This window comes from Amphiura filiformis, chromosome 9, assembly GCF_039555335.1.
Source record: "Amphiura filiformis chromosome 9, Afil_fr2py, whole genome shotgun sequence".
Lineage (NCBI taxonomy): Eukaryota > Metazoa > Echinodermata > Ophiuroidea > Amphilepidida > Amphiuridae > Amphiura > Amphiura filiformis.
The window spans coordinates 11,012,591-11,036,961 of record NC_092636.1 but is presented as its reverse complement, the minus strand read 5'-3'; the positions used below and the strand labels follow the sequence as shown (position 1 = coordinate 11,036,961).

Sequence of the window (24,371 nt, the reverse complement as noted above, 5' to 3'; positions counted from 1 at the left end):
TTCTTTGCTTTGCCGTAGTTTTTCGCTCAAAAATAAAAGGGATATATCTGACAGTAAAAGCTAACATTTTATGGCAAAGAAATGCTAATCTATTTTGTTTGAAAATGTTATAATATGGCTTTAACTTACTCTTATATTTCTTTAGAATTTGTTGTTCAAATAAAACTATGTGGAAGAAAATATACAGCTTTATGAGATGAATCGTTACTGTCCATGCTAAATCTGTGTGTTATCTTATATGGGCAAATAGGATGATCCATATGATCCATACCTAGCAATTTAAAATATTATAAACATGGCGGGTCATATTATAATAAAGGTAATGACAACATTTTGATATTGTTTGATATTGATATGAAAAAACACAGCATTTTAAAAATGTTGCCTATGCCAAAATGTTTCTTGAAAAATCATTTTGAGCATTGAGAAAATGTTATTAAAACATTTTATACCCTTTATAACCCAACATTGAAATGGTTTCTCTAAAACATATTGTGTTTGCTGGGTACTTTTTCTACTTGAAGCAGTATGCATTTGACAGGAGCTAATATACCTTCTGCGGTGACAACTTAGCTTAGAGTTAATGTGATGGGATCAAGCAGTTGGATGTTGGGAATATTGATTTTGAGTTTTAGCCAATAATACTAGTGTTCAACTTCCTTTCTATTTTATTGTTCTAAGCAACACTAAAATGGCCATATCTCTGGAACCCTAAGCCTATGCTCTGAGAATGGCTCATGTAATGAAATTGAAAACTGAATTTTGATTTTGATCAACATCAGACTCATTTAGCTTGATCACATCACAAATGTGTAACTGAACTTTTTGTTCATTTTTAATCTCCTTTATACAGGATTTGTCACCTTTTCATCTTTTATGAAATCCATCGAGAAGGATCCAAAGACCACCAACCACACTCCAAAATCATCAGGTCACATCAATAGTGTCTCCCCATTACATCAGTATGCAACATCATCAAACACAACTCAAGGAACCAGCAAAGATGAAAGCCTGTCGGTGAAAATCAAGGAGAACTTCTCACCCATGGTAACAGCACAAAGCCACACCGGTAATCACTCCACTCCAGTGAGAGGACGAAACACCGGTTCTCTCAGCCACAAATCGAGGAGGAGACTCGGACGGTCTGCGTTACCGCCGCCGAAGAGACTTAAAACTACCCTAGAACATGAAGACTTTCATCATCAAAGTATGGATTTCAAAACAATACATTATGCAGAAAATTTGACAGATGTTGGAAAAGACAAAATTTATAATCGCCAAGCCCATATGGGTAATGAGGAGAAACAAGATGATACTATAAATGTAGGCAATTTTCCAGAAGCAAACAGAATTTTCCCAGCAGATATTTTACCTAATCAGAAACAACTTCCAGGTGGGTTTACATCAGGATTCAAAACTGCTGCCAATAAGAGTATCAATATCACTCCAAAATCTTTACAGAAAGCAAAAGGCATGATGGCAGAAATTTATAGTCAGGAGATCAAGCTCCAACCAGCTGCAGCGACTAATGAAGCTGGATTAGGAGGATCATCGGTGAAGTCTGGATTTCAAACGGCTGCAAATAAATCTATAAAAGTGTCTTCAAATTCCTTACAGAAAGCAAGAGGCATGATGGCTGAAATTTATAGTCAGGAGATCAAGCTCCAACCAGCTGCAGCGACTAATGAAGCTGGATTAGGAGGATCATCGGTGAAGTCTGGATTTCAAACGGCTGCAAATAAAACTATAAAAGTGTCTTCAAATTCCTTACAGAAAGCAAGAGGCATGATGGCTGAAATTTATAGTCAGGAGATCGAGCTCCAACCAGCTGCAGCGATTAGTGAATCTTGCATAGGTGGATCATCGGTGAAGTCCGGATTTCAAACGGCTGCAAATAAAACTATAACAGTTTCTTCAAATTGTTTACAGAAAGCAAGAGGCATGATGGCTGAAATACAAAGTCAGGAGATTGGACTCCAACCAGCTGCAGCGAATAATGAAGCTTGCATAGGTGGATCATCAGTGAAGTCTGGATTTCAAACCGCTGCAAATAAAACTATAATAGTTTCTTCAAATTCTTTACAGAAAGCGAAAGGCATGATGGCAGAAATACATAGTCAGGAGATTGGACTCCAACCAGCTGCAGCGAATAGTGAAGCTGGCTTAGGAGGATCATCGGTGAAGTTGGGATTTCAAACGGCAGCCAATAAGACTATAAGAATTTCCTCAAATTCTTTACAGAAAGCAAGAGGTATGATGGCTGAAATCTATAGTCAGGAGATCAAGCTCCCACCAGCTGCAGCGCATAGTGAAGCTGTCTTAGGAGGATCATCGCTGAAGTCTGGATTTCAAACGGCTGCAAATAAAAGGATAAAAGTGTCTTCAAATTCTCGACAGAAAGCAGAAGATATGATGGCAGAAATGCATAGTGAAGAAATCAAGCTCCAATCAGGTGCAGGCAAAGTTGTGCAATGTACAGAAGGTGCATCATTAATGTCAGGATTTCAAACGGCTGCGAACAAAGCAATAAGTGTTTCGTCAAATTCTTTACAGAAAGCAAGAGGCATGATGGCGGAAATCTACACCCAAGGCATTCAATTTCCATCAGTGCCTGGCAAAACCACAACTTGTGAATACTCAGAAGGACCATCAGAAACCAGGGGACAAGCACCGTTGTCTGTCGATAGACCCCAACCTCCTGAAATGGAACATACTCACCAAGTTGGGTTTTCATCTGCAAGTGGCAAAGCGATCCAAATATCCGCATCGTCTATGATGAAAGCTCGCAAGATGATTGGCGAGGTAGATAGTGAATTGGGCGAGCGTGATTCAAATAGCAGGCCTAATTTACAGAAGAGGGACAGTGGAAATGTATCATGTACATTATCAGATAAAGATTCCACCGTGATCAATGAAACAGTGAAAGAAACAAGCAGGCAGTCTCCAAAACAGATTACCACAAATGTAGGATTTTCTTCTGCCAGCGGAAAAGTGGTTTCTGTGTCTTCAGGAGGGATGCAAAAAGCGCAGGCACTTATGAATGATGTAGACAGCGAACTGAGAGCATTACAAAGTATTCCGATCAGTGTTGGCTTTACATCGGCAAGTGGTAAAGGCATCACGATATCGGACAAAGCAATGAAGAAGGCTCAGTCTTTGATGGCATCTGTAAACTTTGAATCGGGTACTACACAGGAAGCAGATGAATTGAAATTCAGCAGTGAGAAGTCCATGAATGAGGCAATATCTTCTGACACAGGAAGGCCTTTCACAGGTTTCAAATCGGCAAGTGGTAGAAGTATTCGGATTTCAGAGGAGGCGCTTAAGAAGGCAGAGATGCTAGTTAATGATGCTCAGCAAGCGGTGGATGAATTGCACTCTGTACCGACACACACTTGTATCAGTGAAAGAGTTGATTCTCAGAGTTTTAGGAAGGAATCCTCTCAATCCTTTGCAGTGGGCTTTTCATCTGCAAGTGGGAAGCTCATTCCAGTTACTGATAGCTCTCTTCAAAAGGCTAAGAGTCTCATGGATGAAGTCAATCAAGCAATGAATAATTCTACATCATGTGTGGTCCAGTCTGCCTCTGCTAGTGGAAAGGTCTCAGGTGGAGCTTCAGATATAGCTTGCTCCTTTGTGTCCAGTGGAGATAGCGGAATAAATACTAGCGACAATGCACCACCATTTGTATTCAATTGTTCCACAGAAGAAAACATTAACCAGAGTTTAGACAAAACTGAAGTACCGTCTAGCTCAAGTGCATCAAAAGTTGGACGATATCGCCAGCTACCACAGACTCACCGTGCTATCAAACCAAAGAAAGACTACAGTAAATTACCAAAAGGTTTCAGGCCATTTAAACCTCCAGGGAGAATTGATTCTTCAAAGATGCCTTTGAATCATCAAACGAGGCTACGAATTGGAGATTCTGGAAGAGTTGCTTCCTCAAGAAATCAACTGCATAAAGAAACTAAGTCAAAAATCCAAAGTGATAACACCTCATTACATGCCATTCCAGCACACAGTAGTGCCGTTCTAACCACATCTTTAGCTGGAGGTGAAGTTAACAAAACCAACATGCCCAGACTGCTAAAGCTAACAAACCTGCCTCGGAATCACATGATGGTTTTTCAGATGATGGTTTTAGTATGAGTCAAGCTCAGCATGAGATTCAAGCAGCTGAGCAGATGGAACTGATGTATGCATTCATGAAGGCAGAAGAGGCGAGTTTTAGTCAGGACCATGTTGCAGTTGGTACTGTGGAGAATAACAACCAAGTTGAGAGGGATTGTAAAACAGACAGCAGAGTTGTGGGTGTTAGTCAACAACAGGTTGATGCCATCATGACAAAGGTACCCTCTGGAGAAGATCATGATGCCATTAAGAAAAAGATACATGCAGGAGTAGCTGATGATATGCTCCTTGATGATAGTTTGATCAAAGAAGAAGATTTGCACCTTATAGCTAACATGGAAGCAAGGCATGCTGATAATCTGAAAGACGATGCAAATGTAATAAACAACTCGGTGTTGAGCGCACAAGTTTCCCAGCGTGATGCATCCCTTAACCAAGGCTTTGTGAATTCCCAGCATACAGTTTGTAGTCAACTCGAGGAGGCAGAGGGGTGTAGGAACGGGCAAAATGACACAGATGTGAAACGGAGTGTGTATGTATCGGAAGATGCAAAGCATGTTCTTGGTGAGCTTCAGGCCATAGAACAACAACTCCAAAGAAGGACTCGAAATGAATCGGATATTAACTGGCCTTTTCAAAAGAAAGCTGAATCACATTTAGTGAAGGGATTTGTAGATGGAGGAAATAGGCCACATGGACTTGTGGCTGATGGGTCAAACGGCAACCTAATCGATAGTGAAATTGAGGATAAGACTGAATTTGTTGGCTTTCAAACTGGAAGTGGGAAAAGGGTGTCAGTTTCAGCAGAAGCATTACAGAAAGCTAAACTCAGGTTTGCATGTGATGACACAGATGTCTCGGATCCAACTGTTGGAGGCCTTCAAACAGTGAGTAACAAGAAAGTCATACCCGACCAATCGCATCAAGCCAGTGATTTGGTAAGAAATCTTACACAAGATCAGATCAACAGACTTCCTGGCAGCATCCATGAATCCATTCCTTCTACTAGTAAACTTCCTGTTGGGTTTTGCACAGCAGGTGGGACCAAGGTACAAGTGTCCGGTGCATCTCTACAGGCAGCCAAGCAAATCTTGAATGAAGAAGCACAGGAAGACAACTCAGGATGTACCTCAAGACAAGACCACATAGAGGATGACCAAGCTGTGCCATCTGGGGTTGGGTTTCAAACAGCCAGTGGACGGAAAGTGCATGTATCAGATGAGTCTTTGCAGAAAGCAAAAGGTTTCCTTCATGAAGATGGCAGCAGTTCTTTAGAGAGAGCCCATAACCTTTGTGACACGGAAGAGCTGGCAGCATCAAATTTACAACCTATCAAACCTATGGTTGGATTCCAAACAGCAAGTGGTAATAAAGTAAACATATCAGAAGATGCATTGAAGAAAGCTCAACAGTTTCTTAATCAAGATAATGAGGGTATAGGACCACTACCGCCAGGGAACCCATCAACAAACGCCACATTTGTTGGTTTCACAACGGCAAGTGGTAGTCGAGTGGATGTTTCTGAAGATTCCTTCAAGATGGCAAAAACTCTAATATCTGATGAGCCAAAACATGAGGCCAGAGAATCTTTTGGATCGGTACCTCGGGCCCCAACAAATGAAAGGTTTGTTGGGTTTACAACGGCAAGTGGTAGCAGAGTAGAGGTTTCTGAGGAATCTTTAAAGATTGCAAAGAATATTATCTCAGATGAGGCACAACAGGATAAAGAAGTTACTTACAGACCTGAGGCGCATATGCCATCAAGAAATATAAACAGCTTTGTCGGTTTTACAACAGCAAGTGGTAGCAGAGTTGAGGTTTCTGAGGAGTCTTTAAAAATAGCAAAGAAAATTTTCTCCGATGAGGCACAACAGGATAATGAAGGTCCTTACAGACCCGAGCCTCAGACGCCATCAAGAAATACAAACAGCTTTGTCGGTTTTACAACAGCAGGTGGGAGCAGAGTTGAGGTTTCTGAGGAATCTTTAAAGATTGCAAAGAATATTATCTCAGATGAGGCACAACAGGATAATGAAGTTCCTTACAGACCCGAGCCTCAGATGCCATCAAGAAATACAAGCAGCTTTGTCGGTTTTACAACGGCAAGTGGTAGCAGAGTTGAGGTTTCTGATGAGTCATTAAAGAGAGCAAAGAGAATTTTCTCTGATGAGGCACAACAGGACAACGAAGGTCCTTACAGACCCGAGACTCAGATGTCATCAAGGAATACAAGTGGCTTTGCCGGTTTTACAACAGCAAGTGGTAGCAGAGTGGAGGTTTCTGAGGAATCTTTAAAGATTGCAAAGAATATTATCTCTGATGAGGCACAACAGGATAACGAAGTTCCTTACAGACCTGAGACTCGGATGTCATCAAGGAATACAAATAGCTTTGTGGGTTTTACAACAGCAAGTGGCAGCAGAGTTGAGGTTTCTGAGGCGTCTCTAAAGATGGCAAAGAATATTATCTCAGATGAGGCACAACAGGACAACAAAGTTCCTTACAGACCTGAGCCTCAGATGCCATCAAGAAATACAAACAGCTTTGTCGGTTTTACAACAGCAAGTGGTAGCAGAGTTGAGGTTTCTGAGGCGTCTCTAAAGATGGCAAAGACTTTAATAGCTGATGGACTGGAAGAAGATGCCAAGATATCTCATGGAGTTGTTCCACAAGAGCCTATGCAATCAAATACAGGTACAAGGAATAGAGAAGCAACAAGTCTTGAGTCACAAAGAAGAGCGGTGAGCATGAGAAATACCTTGGTGGTCACCCAAAATCAAGTGAGGCCTATTGCGAATAGAGGGGATAGCGTAGTTCCACAGAAAATTGGATTGGAAGGTTGCGGAAGAGAAAAGTCAATGGGAAAGACAACCAAGAGTTTGGCACCAAGCACTGAAACAGGTTAGTAAAAAACAGTGTCAAATTTATAGTTTGTTGGTATTTAATTACCCAATATTAGTGAATTTTTGTTTTTGATGATGGTGGGTTCTGCAACGGTAAAAATTAATTACCATGACCGTCATCAAAATTTTGCCATTTTTACAACAATCCAGATTTGCACCAAGTAGTGTCGTAGACACTGTAGGATGACGAAATTGCGAAGTTGACACATACGCATATGACTCGAGGTGTCAATTTACCGTCACAGAATCATTCTCTTGGTCGGGCTGACGTCACAAAGGGGAAATAGCCTTGTAATACCAGTGTGCGCATGTGCAGTTCCCCTTTCTCGAGCTGGTTGCTGTGCGAGCACTTGTGCAAAGGGGACGAAGGGGACAATGTTCCCGGATGTCCGACCGAGTGAATCCATAGTCCACAACGAAAACTTGGTAATGTGTAAGATAGAATCTGATGCCAAGCCCCAAGGAAGAACACAGCCCCAAGGAAGAACACGGCCCCAAGGAAGAACAACTTTGTTGATTTGGTCCTCCGTGGTGAAATAAAGCTTCCTATCCTAGCAAATCCAAAAAGTTGACAGCCCTGTCAAAGTGATGTAGAATCATTCATAAAAAACACAAATAAGATAAGGCCATCTCAATTTAATAGTTCGTCTCAAAGCCCTTCCCAAGTTGTAACCTAATGCGGAATGCGGTTTATTTTAGGTTTTTTTTTAAAAATATACTTCAATTTCTTTTTTTTTAGCTGTGGGACAAGCGTTTTGACAAGAAGAGACCACCTTTTCATCTGTCAAGGAGGTTTCACTGTGGTCAAGACGAAAATTTTTATTGAGATTTACGATTTAGGCTATTTTGTAATATTTTTGTGTGATGGATTTGGAAATAAAAACAGAATTTTACTCAATCCAGCGGGAATAACACACACAAAAAAATGGTTGATTTTACTAATGCCTGCGGGGGCTTTGAGACGAACTATTAAGATGACCTAATGTAAGAAATAAAATAGATGGGTACTTACAAGCAGCAGCCAGCATTTATAATATAATTTAGCTCAGAGGTTCTCAGTTATATTTGCTCATGGGCCACGTATGACTAAACTCATTTCAAAAATCTGTAGTTTGGGGACAAATACACCTTGTGTTTTGATGTATTTGCCGTATGTCAGGGTTGCTTAAGGGCAATTGGTCGGCATGTCACATCTGGTCCATGGGCCGCCTGTTGAGAACCCCTGATTTATTGCTTTACTAATATTTAGATGTAAATTTGAATTAATGAGCAAATTTAAGAATTTTTCTAAAAAACCTAGTAAAATGTTTGATTCTACTCTATATTCGATATTCCAGATGCTCAAGTGAGGAAGCAGTTTGTTCCATTCCGAAGACAGCAGCCAGTTTCTACTTCTCCTGCAAGTAAGTTGAGGAAATAAAAAAGAATAAGAGGGTAGTAGTATACAAATACAACATGTTTTGAGGGGAAGTAGGCAAATCATCCAACACCGAGGGACCTGTAGTTTTGAATACTTCCCCAAAATGGAACATGTTGTCTTTGTTTTACTATACCTCATAAATATTTTCACTATCACGGTAAAATCGTAAACAAAAGTCAAACAACACACCAGTCAAAGTGCCGGCGGGCATTTTGCTTACCTGATTTTATTGGAGGATTTCTGTTCAATCAATTTACACTTTGAACCATATTATTCTAATTTTCCTTTGAACATTCCATTAATAAGATTTTGTTTCATAAAATGTCAAATTCGCATGTTATTATCCATCGGTGATCTCGGCAAAATAACTGCAGCATGTGCCGTTTTCACGATCCGCATCTGCAGAATTGCCGTTGTGTAGCATAATGCTATGTCTGAAGTAACGGTGATGCGCGGGGTTGAGACACTGTGTGGTAGTAGGGGTGCAGAAGTTTTTACTACTTCACCGTGTGTGCGTAATTGCAAGTAGTCAAAATACTGTACTCGGGAGCTGGCTTTATTAACCAATAAGATGTCTGGATTACCTAATAAATACTTATGAGCTATAGTACTTAGTAGTAACATGCATGGGATAACTAGCAACTTGTGTCCAACTAAAAGTACAGTAGAACTGCAAGCTAACATAGCACTGCTTGGCTTTTTACAGTATTCTTACAGGAATTGATAAATGATCAAAGTGCAGTTTTCAAAGTAATTTGAATCAATTGGTTGATTCTTATTGCGGTGTACAATACCGTAAAACCCCGTCTACAAGCATATAGAGTGCTTCTGATGAAAGCTACATTAATCCAGGCGCCATTATGGAGTATGAGCAAATAAATTACGGATCCAAGCATATACAAACAAGTATTATTTTAAGACCAATCTATTGTATTGGTATATTTACGCTGGCTTCGATTTAATTTAGCTTTCATAAAAAACACTATGTATGCTTCTAGACCAGCATTTAAAGGAAATAGGTATTAAAAAGTAATGAAAATAGTAAGGAATTTGAACCCAATTTGTCACAACAAATTACCATTCTACATGCAACATCAATAGGCGAGGTGTCATTTTAAAGCATAAAAGCAGTCCTCTATACCTTGGTAAAGAAATCTAATAAGTTTATTTTTGATGGCAACTGCTGGGTTTCGAAGTGATTGGTCATATTTTTTTTAAAGTAACAGATAATGAGGAGTATGAGATAAAAAGAGCAAAAATTGTAGATAATGAGGACTGAGGAGCATATTCAGGGCTTTAAAAGAGGGTAAAGAAAGTGATGTTACTTGTATTAGCTGCTTATGGGATGCCATTATTTTCCTGTTTCAATTTTACTAATAAAAAAACATGCTTCATTGTCAATCTTGGATCATGTAAAATACTGACCGAACTGAAGTTTTACCTAATTCCTTTTACAAATAAGCGTACTGCAAACCATCAAGCGAATATTATTTTAATTACACAAGGTCTTATGCACATGCTTGACGTCGCTTGAGGACTAACGCTTAAAAGGGACTCTGCAAAACATAAGTGCCTGCAAAATATATTGTAACCTCATACCCTTCTTAATTATGTTTTCATGGATTGTTTTTAGGTCAATGGGCAGACAGATCAAACAGTCTTGTAGGACACAGCAAGACATTCAAGCCATATTGTACCACACCAGTTACTAACAGCAAGTGAGTATTCAGTATAAACATACACAGTAGTTTACCTAAGCAGTACCCTGTAAGTGCCCCACAAACTGTCCAACTTCTGCCTGTGTAAGAGCCCCCTTAAGAGTGCAATCTTATCATAAACTCTTAATCAAATTACCATAAAACATTGTTATGTAAATAAGGACAAGTTTTTGGTTTTGTTAGTATATGGTGATATTTATTCAGAGTACAATATATTGCAAGGTTGATATAGGAAATTGTTCTTTTTAACCTCAATTATGCAGTTTGAATAAAAACCCAATAAAATGATCGCTTCCTTACGGGCGTCGTCTGACTTACCTTGAAGCCTACCATTAAAACAATGTTGCCAAATTTTGAGTTGTATTGCTTCAGCGGTTTTGATATTGTTATGTAAACAAGGACAAGTTTTTGGTTTTGTTAGTATATGGTGATATTTATTCCGAGTACATTATATTGCAACATTGTTATAGGAAATTGTTCTTTTTAACCTCAATTATATGGTTTGAATTAAAATTAAAGGCGTGGTCTGACTTACATTGAGGCCTGCCATTAAAACAATATGTTTCAAAATTTTGAGTTATATTGCTTCAGCGGTTTTGATATGAGAAGCAAACATAACCTAAAGCTGGTTTCATACTTTCTGCCGCTTGCCGCTGAGCGGCATGACGCTTCATCATGCCGCTTGTACTTTTCTGCAAGCGGAGCGGCACACCGCTAAGCGGCAGCGGCATGACTCTGAAAGCTACTCTTGCCGCTCAGCACCGCTCCAAAATCGTATTTTGTTCTCATATCGTCAGAGCGGCACCGCTCCGAGTTGACTTGAAATTGAATTCAACTCCCAGCGGTGCTGCCGCCAAGGCAAAGCGGTGGAGTAATCGATATATCGGCTTGCCGCTGGTCACTGCTAGCGTTTTTAGTGAGATTGCGCAGTGAAGTAAAATCATCTTCAGAGCGGCAAAGCGGCAAGCGGCAGGAAAGTATGAAACCAGCATAACCCTAAACTTCACCCTAACCCTATCCTATAACGTAAGTCCTAACCTTAAACATTACCCTAACCCAAACCATAAACATAACCCTGACTTAAATCTCTAACCCCAGCAATAGCGTAACCCTATTCCTAAAACTGACCCTGAATGCTAACCCTAACCTTATCCTAATCCTAACTTAAAATGGACTAGTATTTCGATTGTGTAAATAAAACGACGGGACACTATTCACACTTTATTAAAAATGTCAGATTTTGTCACCAATACAGTATATTGATATTTACAGGGTATGTTAGTTTATACTTAAAAGTACATTACAATCGTGCACAAATCAGAATATTGAAAAATATTGAGGGTGTCCTCAAAAAATGTTACAATATGGCTTTAACAATTACTCCCTTTTCTCTTAAAGCGTATCAAAATTAGTCAACAATCGGGGCCAAACACCAAGTACATCAGCAGTGTATGCAATAAGCAATACCAACAATCAAGTCAGAGGCACGCCTAGCAGGGTCCAAGCTGAACAGATTCAAGTTGTACCACAGCAGACTCTGCCACCAAACCACTGGGGTCCAAAGGGAACTCCATTCTACAAGAAGGCCAACTTTCAGCATGCAGTAGAGCAACGTAGCATAGTTGGTTCTCTACCTCAGAAGTCATTTCAGAAGTTTGTTGTACCTTCTGGCAACACTGCTAATAGTTCATCAGGTAGCAGCAGCACACATTTTGGTACTACCAATGTGGCCATTGGGCTCCATATGCGCGAGGTGTGGCAACAGGCAAGGTTGAATCAACAAGCCAGGATTGAATCCAAAAAGGTTTGTGCTAAGGTTGAAAATGAAAATTTTTCGTAAGAATTGTATCTCTAATCATTGTTCACTGTGAGACTGTATGTTGCAATTTTAATGTAATGAAATTGTAATTTTCAATCAAAAATTGTTTTCAAAATGCGGCCATTTTGAGGACTTCATTTGACACACCAAAATTATAGTGAAAGTAAACACTGATTTACCATGTCCATGGCACTTTCAGCCAACTACTCAAAATATTTAAAGGATCAGAAACTGACAATCTTGATTTACATTCTTTCAATCCTGTTTTTATGATGCTGACCAGTGTTTTTTTAGTAGTGTCATGGGACTTCAGTACTTGTTAGTGAAAGTATTCTGTTGAATGAACGATATTGAATGAAATGACACTCATTTGATTTACAGTGATCTACTCCAGTTGAAATCCACATGCCCCATATGGAAGACATGACCTTGTATATCCCACAAGGGGAGTGTGAATTTCAAATGGGGTTACCTGAATGGGTGATTCCATTTGAAATTCACACTCCCTGTGTGGGAGATTAAGGTCATGTCTTCCATAGGGGGTGCATATATGTCAACTGGATTAGCCCAATATGACAGACGGAACCAAATATAAGCCGCTTGTCATCTTTCTTTTGTTTCCCATAGACACAGCACATTAAGCCACATCCAGGTAGTCTGTTCAGCAAGCGTCAACATATGCCAAGGGTCAAGCTCTATGATGTAGTTGATGGACAACCTCCACAGGCATACTCACAGCAGCAGGTAGGTTATGCAATCTTGATACACTCTTACTTAGAGTGCATAAATATTGTACAATTGCACTTGGCACGCTATTTCACAAACTATGCGCTGTGAGTTCGCATCGTGCAGGATTGATTATTTTTTCTTGAAGGTGGGTGCATTGATATTGGACAAATTTTCTGTTATCTTAGGCCTAAAAAAAATTGTTTGATTGGCGTAACATGAAAAAAAAATTAGGGTAGGTCGGTCGGTTTAATTTTAATCTTTTTTTATTCATTTTTTGCAAAAAAATAAGAAAATAATATAAGTCTAGGGTCGGGCCTATTTTTAGGGTCGGTCGGGTTACGCCAATCAAACAATTTTTTTTAGGCCTTATTATAAAAGATAGAAATTCTTTTTCGTGTATAAAATAGGTTAATAAATGCAGATCACCTGTTGCTCGAGAAATTGGACACAATAATTAAAGTTTTACTATTACATGTACTGCACAGTATGAATGGAATTTATTTTAATTTCCATGTTTGGTCTGATATTTTCAGCTTTTTTCTCATGGAGTGTTACCAAGCACTCTCCAAGTCAGCGCTGCCAAAGCTGAATCGTTCAAGTTCAAAGGTGAAGAGCATTTCAGTCATATTGCTATGGCAACACATGATGGCATCCTAGTTGGTGATGGAGGAAGACTGGTTCTTGATGAGACCGGTGTGGCTGGGAAGGAAGAATTCTATCAGTGAGTAGACCGATATTGTATTTTAGGTCACAGGTCATCAGTCAGAAACTCAATGCCAAGTGAGATTAAAGTTTTGTCAACTTTTTGGATTCCTCTGCAAATTTCATTTCAAAATCTAACCTGAGGCAGCCATGAGACTTTCTTGCATTTACACAACGATATAATATTGCTGTTGGGACATATCGGACTAATTTTGAGAATGGGATTTGTTATAAATTAGGGTTAGCATTAAGGTTAAGGTAAGACTTTTAATAGATTTGTGCACCTTCTGCAGTAGGGTTATCATTTAGATTTAACACAGGATGCTAAGGATAAACTGCTAAAAGCCATGTTGTAACATTTTCATTTTTTCATCAAAAAAATTGTATTTCTTTTCCTCAAAATGTTAGTTTTCATTGCCAGATATGTCCATGTTTAATTTTGGCCCAAACATATAAGGCAATACAAAGAAAATCAATATTTAATACCAGCGCAAATGTTACCAACGGAATACAACAGTTTATTATTAAATGTCTGATTTTGTCAAACATACAGCAACAGCATATTAGGCTTAGATTTTTGTAGGGTATCTTAGTTCATCAAAGTACATTACATTTAGTATAAAAATCTAGCTTTCTATAAAAATTGAGGGCGGGCAAATGTTACAATATGGCTTTAATTCATACACAACTTCGCAAAGTGTTTTCCTGTTTGTAATTTGTACTGCATAAGTTTGACATATTCCAAAAATGAGCCTGACAAACTGTATAAATCATATATACGAGTGGATATTCATACGTAGTGGTAGATAAAATGAATTAAAGTTTTAACTTCAACACTACACTATTTTTCGCTCACCTGGAACGTTTTCACTTGTCCGACTAGCGTCTTCAGCAGATGGTGATGTTGTGTTGATATCTTGTCTACAATCGGGATATCTCTCACTGATGACGTCATATGATTGACAGAATGACGTCATAGGAAAGGCTTAGTGAAAAGGCTTAATTAGTGAACACAAGTCCACTGCTGGCAGCTCGAAATCAGCAGTCAGAGAACATGTAGTGAGATCTAAAGGTCACCAGATTGATTGGGAAAATGTCAAGGTGCTTGAACGGGAGCAAAAAGAATTTTCCCGGAGAGTTCTTGAAACCATACAAATAAGGACTCAAAAACCAAGACTAAATCGTGACCAAGGACTAGAAATAGATCCTATTTGGGATAACTTGCTGATGCCCAGGGGGGCAGCGCTACATCGTAACATCCTATGACGTCATTCCGTCAATCATATGACGTCATCAGTGAGAGATATCCCGATTGTAGACAAGATACAATGTATCAACACAGCATCACCATCTGCTGAAGACGCTAGTCGGACTAGTGAAAATGTTCCAGGTGAGCGAAAAATAGTGTAGTGTTGAAGTTAAAACTTTAATTTGTATAAATCATTGTTGCATTTTTAATATCATCTGCGGCAAAATGGTTTTTTTAAAGAAAGATGATCAACTGACCCTGTCTTTGTAGCTTTAAGGGCAATACAACTTTTTTGTTGCCTTATATGGAAACATGTACTTGAATGACACTTTTGTTTGTTTGTTTGTTTGTTTGTTTGTTTGTTTCAGTGCACTACTGGACACTGATGGTGTAGACCCCAAGTTTGTAAATGAAGACTGGGTGTTTAACCACTACAGGTGGATTGTATGGAAATTAGCTGCAATGGAAGTGGCATATCCACAGCAATTTGCAGGAAGGTAAGACCAGGATGATTTGAGGACAAATCTTTTTTTTAAACTTAATACAGGCAAGCATGTAATTTTGTACAAATCTGAAATTTTGGGTTGATGTTACATACCTCAGTGACAGTTTTGTGCTAAGACTTGGCACATCTCAAGTTGACTCAGCAAACCTTGCACCTCGACTGCTGCTTCCGGTTGGAGCTGACATAGATGGTGCTGTAAGGAGTCGAATGCGAAGAAACTCCTTACAGCACCGTCTACATCAGCTCCACCCACAAGCAGCCGTTGAAGTGCAAGAAGACTTTATCAATTAATGAATTATGCTGGTTTCATACTACCATGCCGCTTGCCGCTGATGAGCGGCGTGGCGCAGACAAACGGACACAACAAGGCTTGTCATTTAGTTGATACATCATGCCGCAGCGGCAAGCGGCAGGAAAGTCGGACAGGGGCATTACATGTTTTATTGACAATCCTGATGAACTTTTTTGCAGAGCCAAGCTTGTATGTTTACAATGTGTTGACCCCTTGTGGCCCTGGTACAAATTAATTTGAGAACATATGGGCCAAGTAGGGTTGTAATTATTAGGTTCCAATCCTCCTGTGAGTGATTTCATTTGAATAAGACTCCAGATGGTATGCACCCACTTAAATTGCTTGTTGTCCCTATTACCTGTAACAGGGTAGAATGCTGATGGGTAATCGAACTTTTTCGTAATATTATTATTTAAGAAATAGGGAATAGAAACACTGTCTAAGATTTCATTCAAATCACGGTCAATTCTGATCGACAAAGGAATTTGGGTATCAATAGGGGAACAGGAATAAAAACCTGTGGCGTGCTGAGGCCAAAAAAAAAAAAGGTTCATCTCAAAGCTTGCGCGCGCGTTTGTAAAATCGCACGATTTGACAAAAAAGAAATGCGGAAATTTTTTTTATTTCCAAAAATTTTTTTTATAGTTTTTTCCAGAAAAAATTGGCGAAAATCAGACTTTTTTCTCAAAATACCATGAAAAAAGTCGGGAATAAAAAAATAAAAAAAAAAAATCGCATTTCGCATTTGTTTTTAAATTTCTCGTGAGCTTTGAGACAAACTTTTTTTTTTTGGCCTGAGATAACTCTCTCTCACAATCTCTTGGCTGAGCAACACACAATTATGGGTTCGCTCCTTATGATTTGATGTCTATGTATTTTGATATTGTATGAAAATAATAAACTACTACCAAACCAAGTTGCTGTTTGTGATATGAACATTATTACCAATGGCCTACCATTTCATCCATTCCTTACAATGGTGGCAGTGGTCACGTTATATACCTGTTTATAGATGTTTATTACATTAAATATGGTAGGAAATTAATTTTAAATTGTTTACACTTTTTATAGGCTTTTGACGCCTCATTGGATGATGCTACAACTCAAGTACAGATACGATAGAGAGATTGATAACAGTCAGAGATCAGCCTTGAAGAAAATTCTAGAGAGAGATGATACTCCATCTAGGCGTCTTGTGCTGTGTGTCAGTGCAATCCATAGAACTGGGCCAGAGTCTGCTGCTGCTGCTGCTGCGGCTCCTAACAACAATGATAAACAGGTAATTATGGGAAAAGTTTAGTTGGCAAACAAACAAATATACAACAATGAAACTTTGTTCTAATTTCTAGCAATTAAAGTCAACTTTTTAATATTTGGCCAATTTTGAGAAATTATGCCCATGTTTTTAGTGTGTTTTTGTATGCTCTGGCAATTAAGCCAAGTTTAATGTCAGTCTATGCACTCTAATTTTAGTAAAAATATTTTCTATTCTATTTCATAACCAATTATTAAAATTTAACATAAAATAGTAAGATTAAAAGTAATATCTTAGCCTGTTCTCAAGATTGTGAATGCTTAGACTTCAGTCAAGTCTTTGAATTTTGTGATGACTGCAATTCTAAAAAAACATTCCAAATTGCAAGTTCTTTCCCCCTTTCCCCCCAAAAATGCTGTTCAGTACAAAAAAAGCTATTTTATTGTCAGTTAATTCAAAGGGATTAAGATTTGGCTTATGTTTCATTTGGTAAAACAAGATCAATATTTTTATAGTCCCAAAAATTGGTGCTCTATTTTTCTGGAATGGGAATTATGTGTGGTTCATTTGTTAATCTGAGATGGCCCACCAATATCTCATTAAATGGGCTTTTCCATTTGAAGTCCACACTACCCCTGTGGAAGATTTAGCTAAAGAATTCCACAGAGGGAGTATGAGTTTTGAATAGAATAGACAGTTGGTTAACTTCTATTTGATATACTCATCACTCCAGCTGTCAAAGATATAGGTAAAGCCATAATACAGAGGGAGTATTGGTTTCAAAATGATTAATCCTGACCAATTACATTTGAAAACACACTCCCCTGTAGAAGATATTTCCAAAATCTTCCACAGGGGTAGTGTGGATTTTAAATGGAATAGCCCATTACATGGCTTATTAATAAGGAATTATTTGAGAAGGAAGCATTTACATATCAACATCTCAAAAAGTTCAATTGCTTATTTTGTTGGTTTTGTTTTCCAGAAGCCGACATTGCAGACTACACTGGAGCTGACTGATGGTTGGTATTGCATCAACACAACTATTGATAAAGCACTCCTGACATTGGTCCACAAGGGTAAGATCTTTGTGGGCCAAAAACTGTGCATCTATGGAGCTGAACTGGTAGGATCGGATGATGCCTGCAGTCCTCTTGAGGTAAGATGATTATACACTGACTAGTTATATTTTAAGAGAAGATTTTAATTCACATGTGCTGAGATTTGGACTAGTGTCAATATTTCAACCAATGCATTATCTTTTAGCTTTTTCTGTTTCTCAATAGCAATAAGAAATACACATGCAGGTTTAATTCATTATTCATACATACTCAGGATATAACGACGTTTCTGATTGGATTTGGGACGTTTTTTGCTGGTCATAAATTCTGTTTATGACCAGTACGCAGGGCATAAACAAGCTGCGTCACGCAGCTTTGGAACCCAATTTACGCGATCCACGATTTGCTAGTGTTGCGTACACGCGCATTTCACCACGCCCATCTCACGCGGAGCGCAAAAGATGAACGCGTTGACTCCCGGCCGTTGACCTCATGAGCCGAGCTGCTTCTTGCAAGTAGGCCTACTCATTTTCTCCCAATTTTTGAAGGAAAACGGTATGGAAATGTTATTTAAACTTGTAAACCCTTATTATTTTCATTTGTATTGGATTGCTAACAATGTTCAGAATGTTGGGTATGTATGAACGGGGTTCATTCATAGGATTGAGGGCATGATCGTTGATTTATGCCTCAATCCTATGAATGAACCCCAAATCCTAAAACCCCATAGTTTTTTTTTTGCTATCGGAAGGGAAAGAAGAACGAAAAAGGAGAGAAGATGAACAAAGTTCTAAGTCACTTGGTACCCCCGGATTCGAACCTTTGTCACCGAATTATGGTTAAATTGATCCTGGGAATTGAACTCTGGCCACTTGTAATTGAACTCTGGCCACTTGTAATTGAACTCTGGCCACTTGTAATTGAACTCTGGCCACTTGTAATTGAACTCTGGCCACTTGTAATTGAACTCTGGCCACTTGTAATTGAACTCTGGCCACTTGTAATTGAACTCTGGCCACTTGTAATTGGATTTTGTGGGTATAGCAACCATCTCATTGGTGCTATTGAACTTTTTATGCCGCTTTTCTCTAGTGCAAGGCTTGTAAATATCAAATAATGACCATCACAGGTATTTGTCCCAGGCCTAGATATACTAAACTGTCTCGTTTTCACCAACAGGTTCCAGCCAGCCTAATGCTACGTATCAATGGTAACTCAACCCGTCCCGCTCGCTACGATGTCAAACTAGGCCTACAGCGCAATCCTCAGCCATTCCCATTGACTATGTCATCACTGTGTGGTGAAGGAGGTGTAACTGGATGTCTGGATATAGTAGTAGTCAGGTGCTATCCTATCCAGGTAAGATTGGTGTGTTTTATGCTGGTTGCATACTTTCCTGCCGCTTTTTTTTTTTTTTTTTTGCCGACGATTTTGCTTCACTGCGCAGTACTGTCCACCAGAAACACAACATGCAGCATTATGCAACATGCAGCCAGTGTAAGTGCTGTGCATAATTGCGTGTACTCAATTCTATATCAATACATTATTTATAATAAGTCTGTTTTTTTGTGGCAGTTATAAGCCGGACAATCCTGAGGGTAATGATTTAAGATGGGATGGTGACGACTATTCTTAAGTTTATTGGCTGCAATAGAGGAACACAATGTTGAAATATAAGGGGATAGTCGCATAACTGAATATTTGGGCATAATGCCCATATCATATTAGCCAGGGTTTCCACGGTCCTTGAGAGTCCTTGAAAGTCCTGGAAATTTGCACAAGGTCCTTGAAAGTCCTTGAAAATTGAAATTTTACCTAAAGTATAATTTTGACAAAATATGGGGAGTGGAGAGGAGCTGTCACTTTCGTTAATATGTGCTGCATGGAGAGCCGAATCATGATTTTTGTATTGTGGTAAGTCCTTGAAAATCATGCTTTTGGACTTTGAAAGTCCTTGAAAAGTCCTTGAATTTTAAAAGCTTCAAGGTGTGGGAACCCTAATCATATCCTAGCAACTTTTGATTGATATATTGGCAATCGCTTTTTAGATAAGCGACAAAGTAAGGTCACAAAAATACAGCTACACTCCATGTGATTGCCTAGTATGGTATGGGTAATGGAGAGGGGCACAATCAAGTAGAACAGATTTGCCTTTCAGAGACCATATACCAAGGGGGGACATATATTAGAATCCCTGACACTATTTCTGTTTTTCAATGTTGATTTGCAGTATATGGAGAAGCATGGAGAGGGTGGCGCTACCTTTCGCAATAGTCGAGCTGAGGAGAAAGAAGCTAGAAAGTACAATAAAGAGAAACAGCAAAGAATGGAGAAGCTCTTTAGTAAAATACAGAAAGATTTTGAGAAGAAGCAAGCCAAGAAAGGTAGGTTTTAAATTAATGGTGATTAAGATTTCAACATGGCAAGTGGAATATTCATGGAATTGTAAATACATTACTAAAATCATGAATTTTACTCTTTGGTCACGGAAATTCCAGAGAAGGATCAAAAGAAATGAAATTCTTTGTCAAAAAGAAAATTTTTAATTTTGTACAAACAAATGCAAATGAGAGAGAGAGAGCGTGGGAAAGCGTGGGCTTTATGCATGTATGATGAGTGGTTGGAAGCCAATTTTTGAGTGTAGCATTTATAACAATGGACAGGAGACATAATGTGTCTTTAATCTTTCACACAGGGTGTGTGAATTTCAAATGGGGCTACCTAAAAAGGAGATTCCATTTGAAATCTACACCCCATGCGTGGGAGGTTACAGTCATCTGTTCCATTGAGGGTATATGGATTTCAACTGGAATAGTCCAGCAGAAGGATTTTTGAACCTTAGGAAGGGATACGCAAGTTTGATACAATTATTTTGGACAAGCGCCAATGTTTTGGAAGCCCATTAAATTCACCGTCTGCTTGTTACAAATGAAAAGAACAGTTTAAGCCACCCAATATGTTTGAATGAAACCTTTGGACAAGTACAGGCGTAAACGCCAGATAAAAGGTTGGAATATGCACCGACTCGGGAATCAAACCCGTAACCTTCTGCATGCTATGCAGACATTGCTATTACATTTGGTGTTGCTTTTGAGGTCAACGTTCTAGCTGTTTTGCTTTCCTGGACAATGCATACAGCCCTTGAATCTTGTAAATATGTAGGTTATTTGGAGTAAAATCAAACATATTAAAGCTCAGATGTAAGATAGAACATTTATGTTGCATACTAGGTCAAGAACAACAACCTCAATAATAACAACACACCCAACCAAAGCAACAACAACACCAGGAAAAAAAGCAACAAAGCTAACATCGAATGCATCAACATGATGAAAGTAGCATTCAGGAAAGAAGAGTTTTTCTTTACTCTGTGTCTGCTTTTTTTGAGGCCTAAGCTCCTGTTGAAATCTGTGCAATTCTTCTAATTCAAATCTCAGTTCACAAACCTCATGTTGTCTTCTGAAATCACATCTTATATCAGGAATTCTTAAACACTTAATGTTCTTGCAATTTCATTGGTTCTTACCCGTGTGATATGACACAACTTTAGCGTGTGTTTGTCGACACGATACTTTGAAGTGCTATTTGAACCAATCGGAGATGCATATATATATATAGCGACAACAGGACTGATCGATTCTAAGCCCTAGGTAATTCCTTGTAAAATGTAGGATTTAATTTGATTAAAATTTGGTATACTTATGATTAATATATTTATTTGAATTGAATTGTTTGAAAATGAGAATAAAGGTATTGTTTTTAGCTGATGGGTTGCATCTATAGTCTCATAATGCAATATCATTATTTTTGGCGTAATACAACTCGGCTTCGCCTTGTTGTTGTACTTAACTATTGATGTCGCCCTTGTTTAAGACGATAGATGCACTCCAGCAGCTAAAAACAATACCTTTATTCTGTAAGTATGCAAGCAGCAGTTTTATGTCATATTCAGTACCGTTGAAGAATTATTGTATAAAGTTTGTCACCTTGACTCATTGATGTACCTGGAGTAATGAGCAATGCGATTTCAAAGATTTAAACAAGATTATAATGAGACAGAGCAAGGAAGTTTAAGTGTACAGGAAATTAATTAACCATTTCTCATAACATTATATTTCTTTTTCGCCCTTTGTAGAACCGAAGAGAAAGACAAGATCTCGGTCCTCTCAGCGCCTGAAAGAAGATGAGATACGTGAACTCAGCACAGGTCAAGAAATTTATGAAGCCCTCAATGAGGCCTATGATCCAGGAGCTATTGAGGTGAGTCTAAAAATTCAGGGGGTGCTTATTAGGGAGGGGGCACTGTATCTAATTAGGTCGAATATTTCAATTTTTATACAGACCCTTCCATCCAGCCAGTGGTGGCACCAGGAATTTTTTTCGGGGGGGGGGGGGCATTGGGGGAAAAATGAATTTTTGGGGTGGCAAAATCAACAAATTTTGTGTAAAATTGCTGCAAAAAGCGGAAATTTACGTAAATTGGGGTTTTTTTGCCTCAACTGGGAGGGGGCAAACTGGGCGGGGGAAAGAAAAGCATGGGGGGGGAATTTCCCCCCCTTGCCTCCCCCCGTAGCGCCACCACTGCATTCAACATAACCGGTCCTCTTTATTTTATTGACAATTAATGTAGCTGTATTATTGTAAAGCATGAAATGTACACACGTATGAAACTTTTGAGAGTGACATGGATTCACAAAAATTCATTGAATATATTTTTCCTTCAAGCCTTTAAGAAAATGTATGTTTTGCAAAATATTACATGCCGCAAACATCATCAGAGATTTAAATCTTGGAAATGGCATGCAAGATTTTTTAAAGGAATTTTTGTTTCCATCTACATGTATGTTATTTTCAACCTCTTTCTCGAAAACCAGGATGCACCGTTCATGTTAATGTATATATACTGCGCCAATAGAGTATCCTTACACTTGGAAAAAATACTCGGAGTTTCAAAACTGAACAATATTGGGGTAAATTTTTTTTTTAATAGATGCACTATTAAATCCTGCACATTATGACACCACATTAAAGCCCTTGTGACCTCAGGAAGTAAAGTTACAAGCAATTGAAAAGACGAAGGTCCAGTTTTAAAAGTGACAAACTGGCGCGCCTATACAAGGCGCAAAAAGATTCCAACAAGCGCAACAAAGAGACAACACAGTTTCTTCAATGAAGCGTTATTTAAAGCTGTTTTTATTTCAGTTTTTACTTCTCTGTACTTTTCATAACTTTCATTTTATTTGTCAGTTCTTTTGTTTCAGTTTTCTTTTGTTCCTTTTGTTTTAAATTAAAGCCAAACGCATAAATTAGCCAATCACCACTCTCAAACCAGATGACTAGTCCGTGGAGTTTTGAATAGGCTAGTTTGTCACTTTTAAAACTGGACCTTCGTCTAATCAAATGCTTGTAACTTTGCTTCTTGAAGTCACATTGGATTCAATGTGGTGTCATAACAAGGGTTTTTTGTAAAGAGATGAAAGACAGACACCCTCTACAAAAATATTTAAAGCAGATTGGTCTTATAATAATATGTGTGTACATTGTACAGCTGCCTGTATCAGTAACATAATTGCTCAAGGGTGTCAGCCTTTCGTCTCTCTCGTCAAAAAACCCTTCCCTTGTAGATGGAATTTTATGGTATATTTTGGGAAGAGACTGCAATGCAGCTAATGCAACTCACTGCTATGCAGATATAGTGAAGCATGAACAGAACTTTAGTCAGTGGCTGTGTGGTTTAATTTGTAAGCGCTGAATTTCATTGGTTCCTGGATGTTGGCACATTATCCGCATTTATCATGGAACACACTTGTTGAGGTGCGTACTAGCTACACGTATGTAGCGCATTGCAAGTGTAGTGCGTAATACGCCATGCAGTACGTGCGATTGCAATGTGTGCAATTTGTAGACAACTTTCATTCATTTTAGAAAAAGGGGAGTTTTCATGACGGTAAGGTAATAGAACCAAATTAGTTTGATCTTTCAATCGACCATCGATGCTTGGTCGATCCTTATTATTTATAAAATCAATTAATTGACTATTGTTAATTGTGATTACATATGAATCGTTCCTTTTACTGATATTGACCAATACAAATTAAGCAGTAATTCTGATTAATTAGTTGATAGTACATTAATTACAAACATCGAGAGTCAATCCAAATTTGGTTCTGGTGCCTAACTTATTTGTTTTCTAAACAAAACTAGTTTTAGTTATGAAAATAATATTTAACAGACTATTAATGTGTGCCGATATCCACTACAATAAAACATTGGACCTGTCTGTCGTCTGTCACACAGTAGAGGATAGTAAAAGCAAACATTCCTATCGTTTATTCTCTAATTTAGATGCATTTGAGTGAGAAGCAGATGATATCTATGCAGAACTACCAGCGTTCTTTACAAGAGAAGGAGCAGGCAGATTTGCAGGCGGAATTTAGGAAGGCTCTAGAAGAACAGGAAGAGGTTAGTTTAATAGTGACAATGACACTTGAAGCATTAGGCATGAAAAAAAGTATGTCTCGGAGCTCTTTTGCAGCATATCGTCCAGGGTTCGCAGGTTTTTGCCGTAAGTGGAAAAACACGGT

General features: G+C 38.6%; 1 protein-coding gene across 1 annotated transcript in view; it reads left to right on the top strand.

Moving 5' to 3' along the window:
* Nucleotides 1–24,371, top strand: part of LOC140159972 (uncharacterized) — a 75,184-nt gene that overhangs the window by 11,219 nt on the left and 39,594 nt on the right. Inside the window, 14 exon segments of the mRNA XM_072183239.1 lie at nt 854–4,098; nt 4,101–7,035; nt 8,375–8,440; nt 10,091–10,175; nt 11,574–11,979; nt 12,622–12,738; nt 13,257–13,444; nt 15,043–15,171; nt 16,543–16,750; nt 17,712–17,885; nt 18,967–19,146; nt 20,018–20,171; nt 21,923–22,047; nt 24,133–24,249. Coding sequence (XP_072039340.1) covers nt 854–4,098; nt 4,101–7,035; nt 8,375–8,440; nt 10,091–10,175; nt 11,574–11,979; nt 12,622–12,738; nt 13,257–13,444; nt 15,043–15,171; nt 16,543–16,750; nt 17,712–17,885; nt 18,967–19,146; nt 20,018–20,171; nt 21,923–22,047; nt 24,133–24,249 — 8,129 coding nt within the window.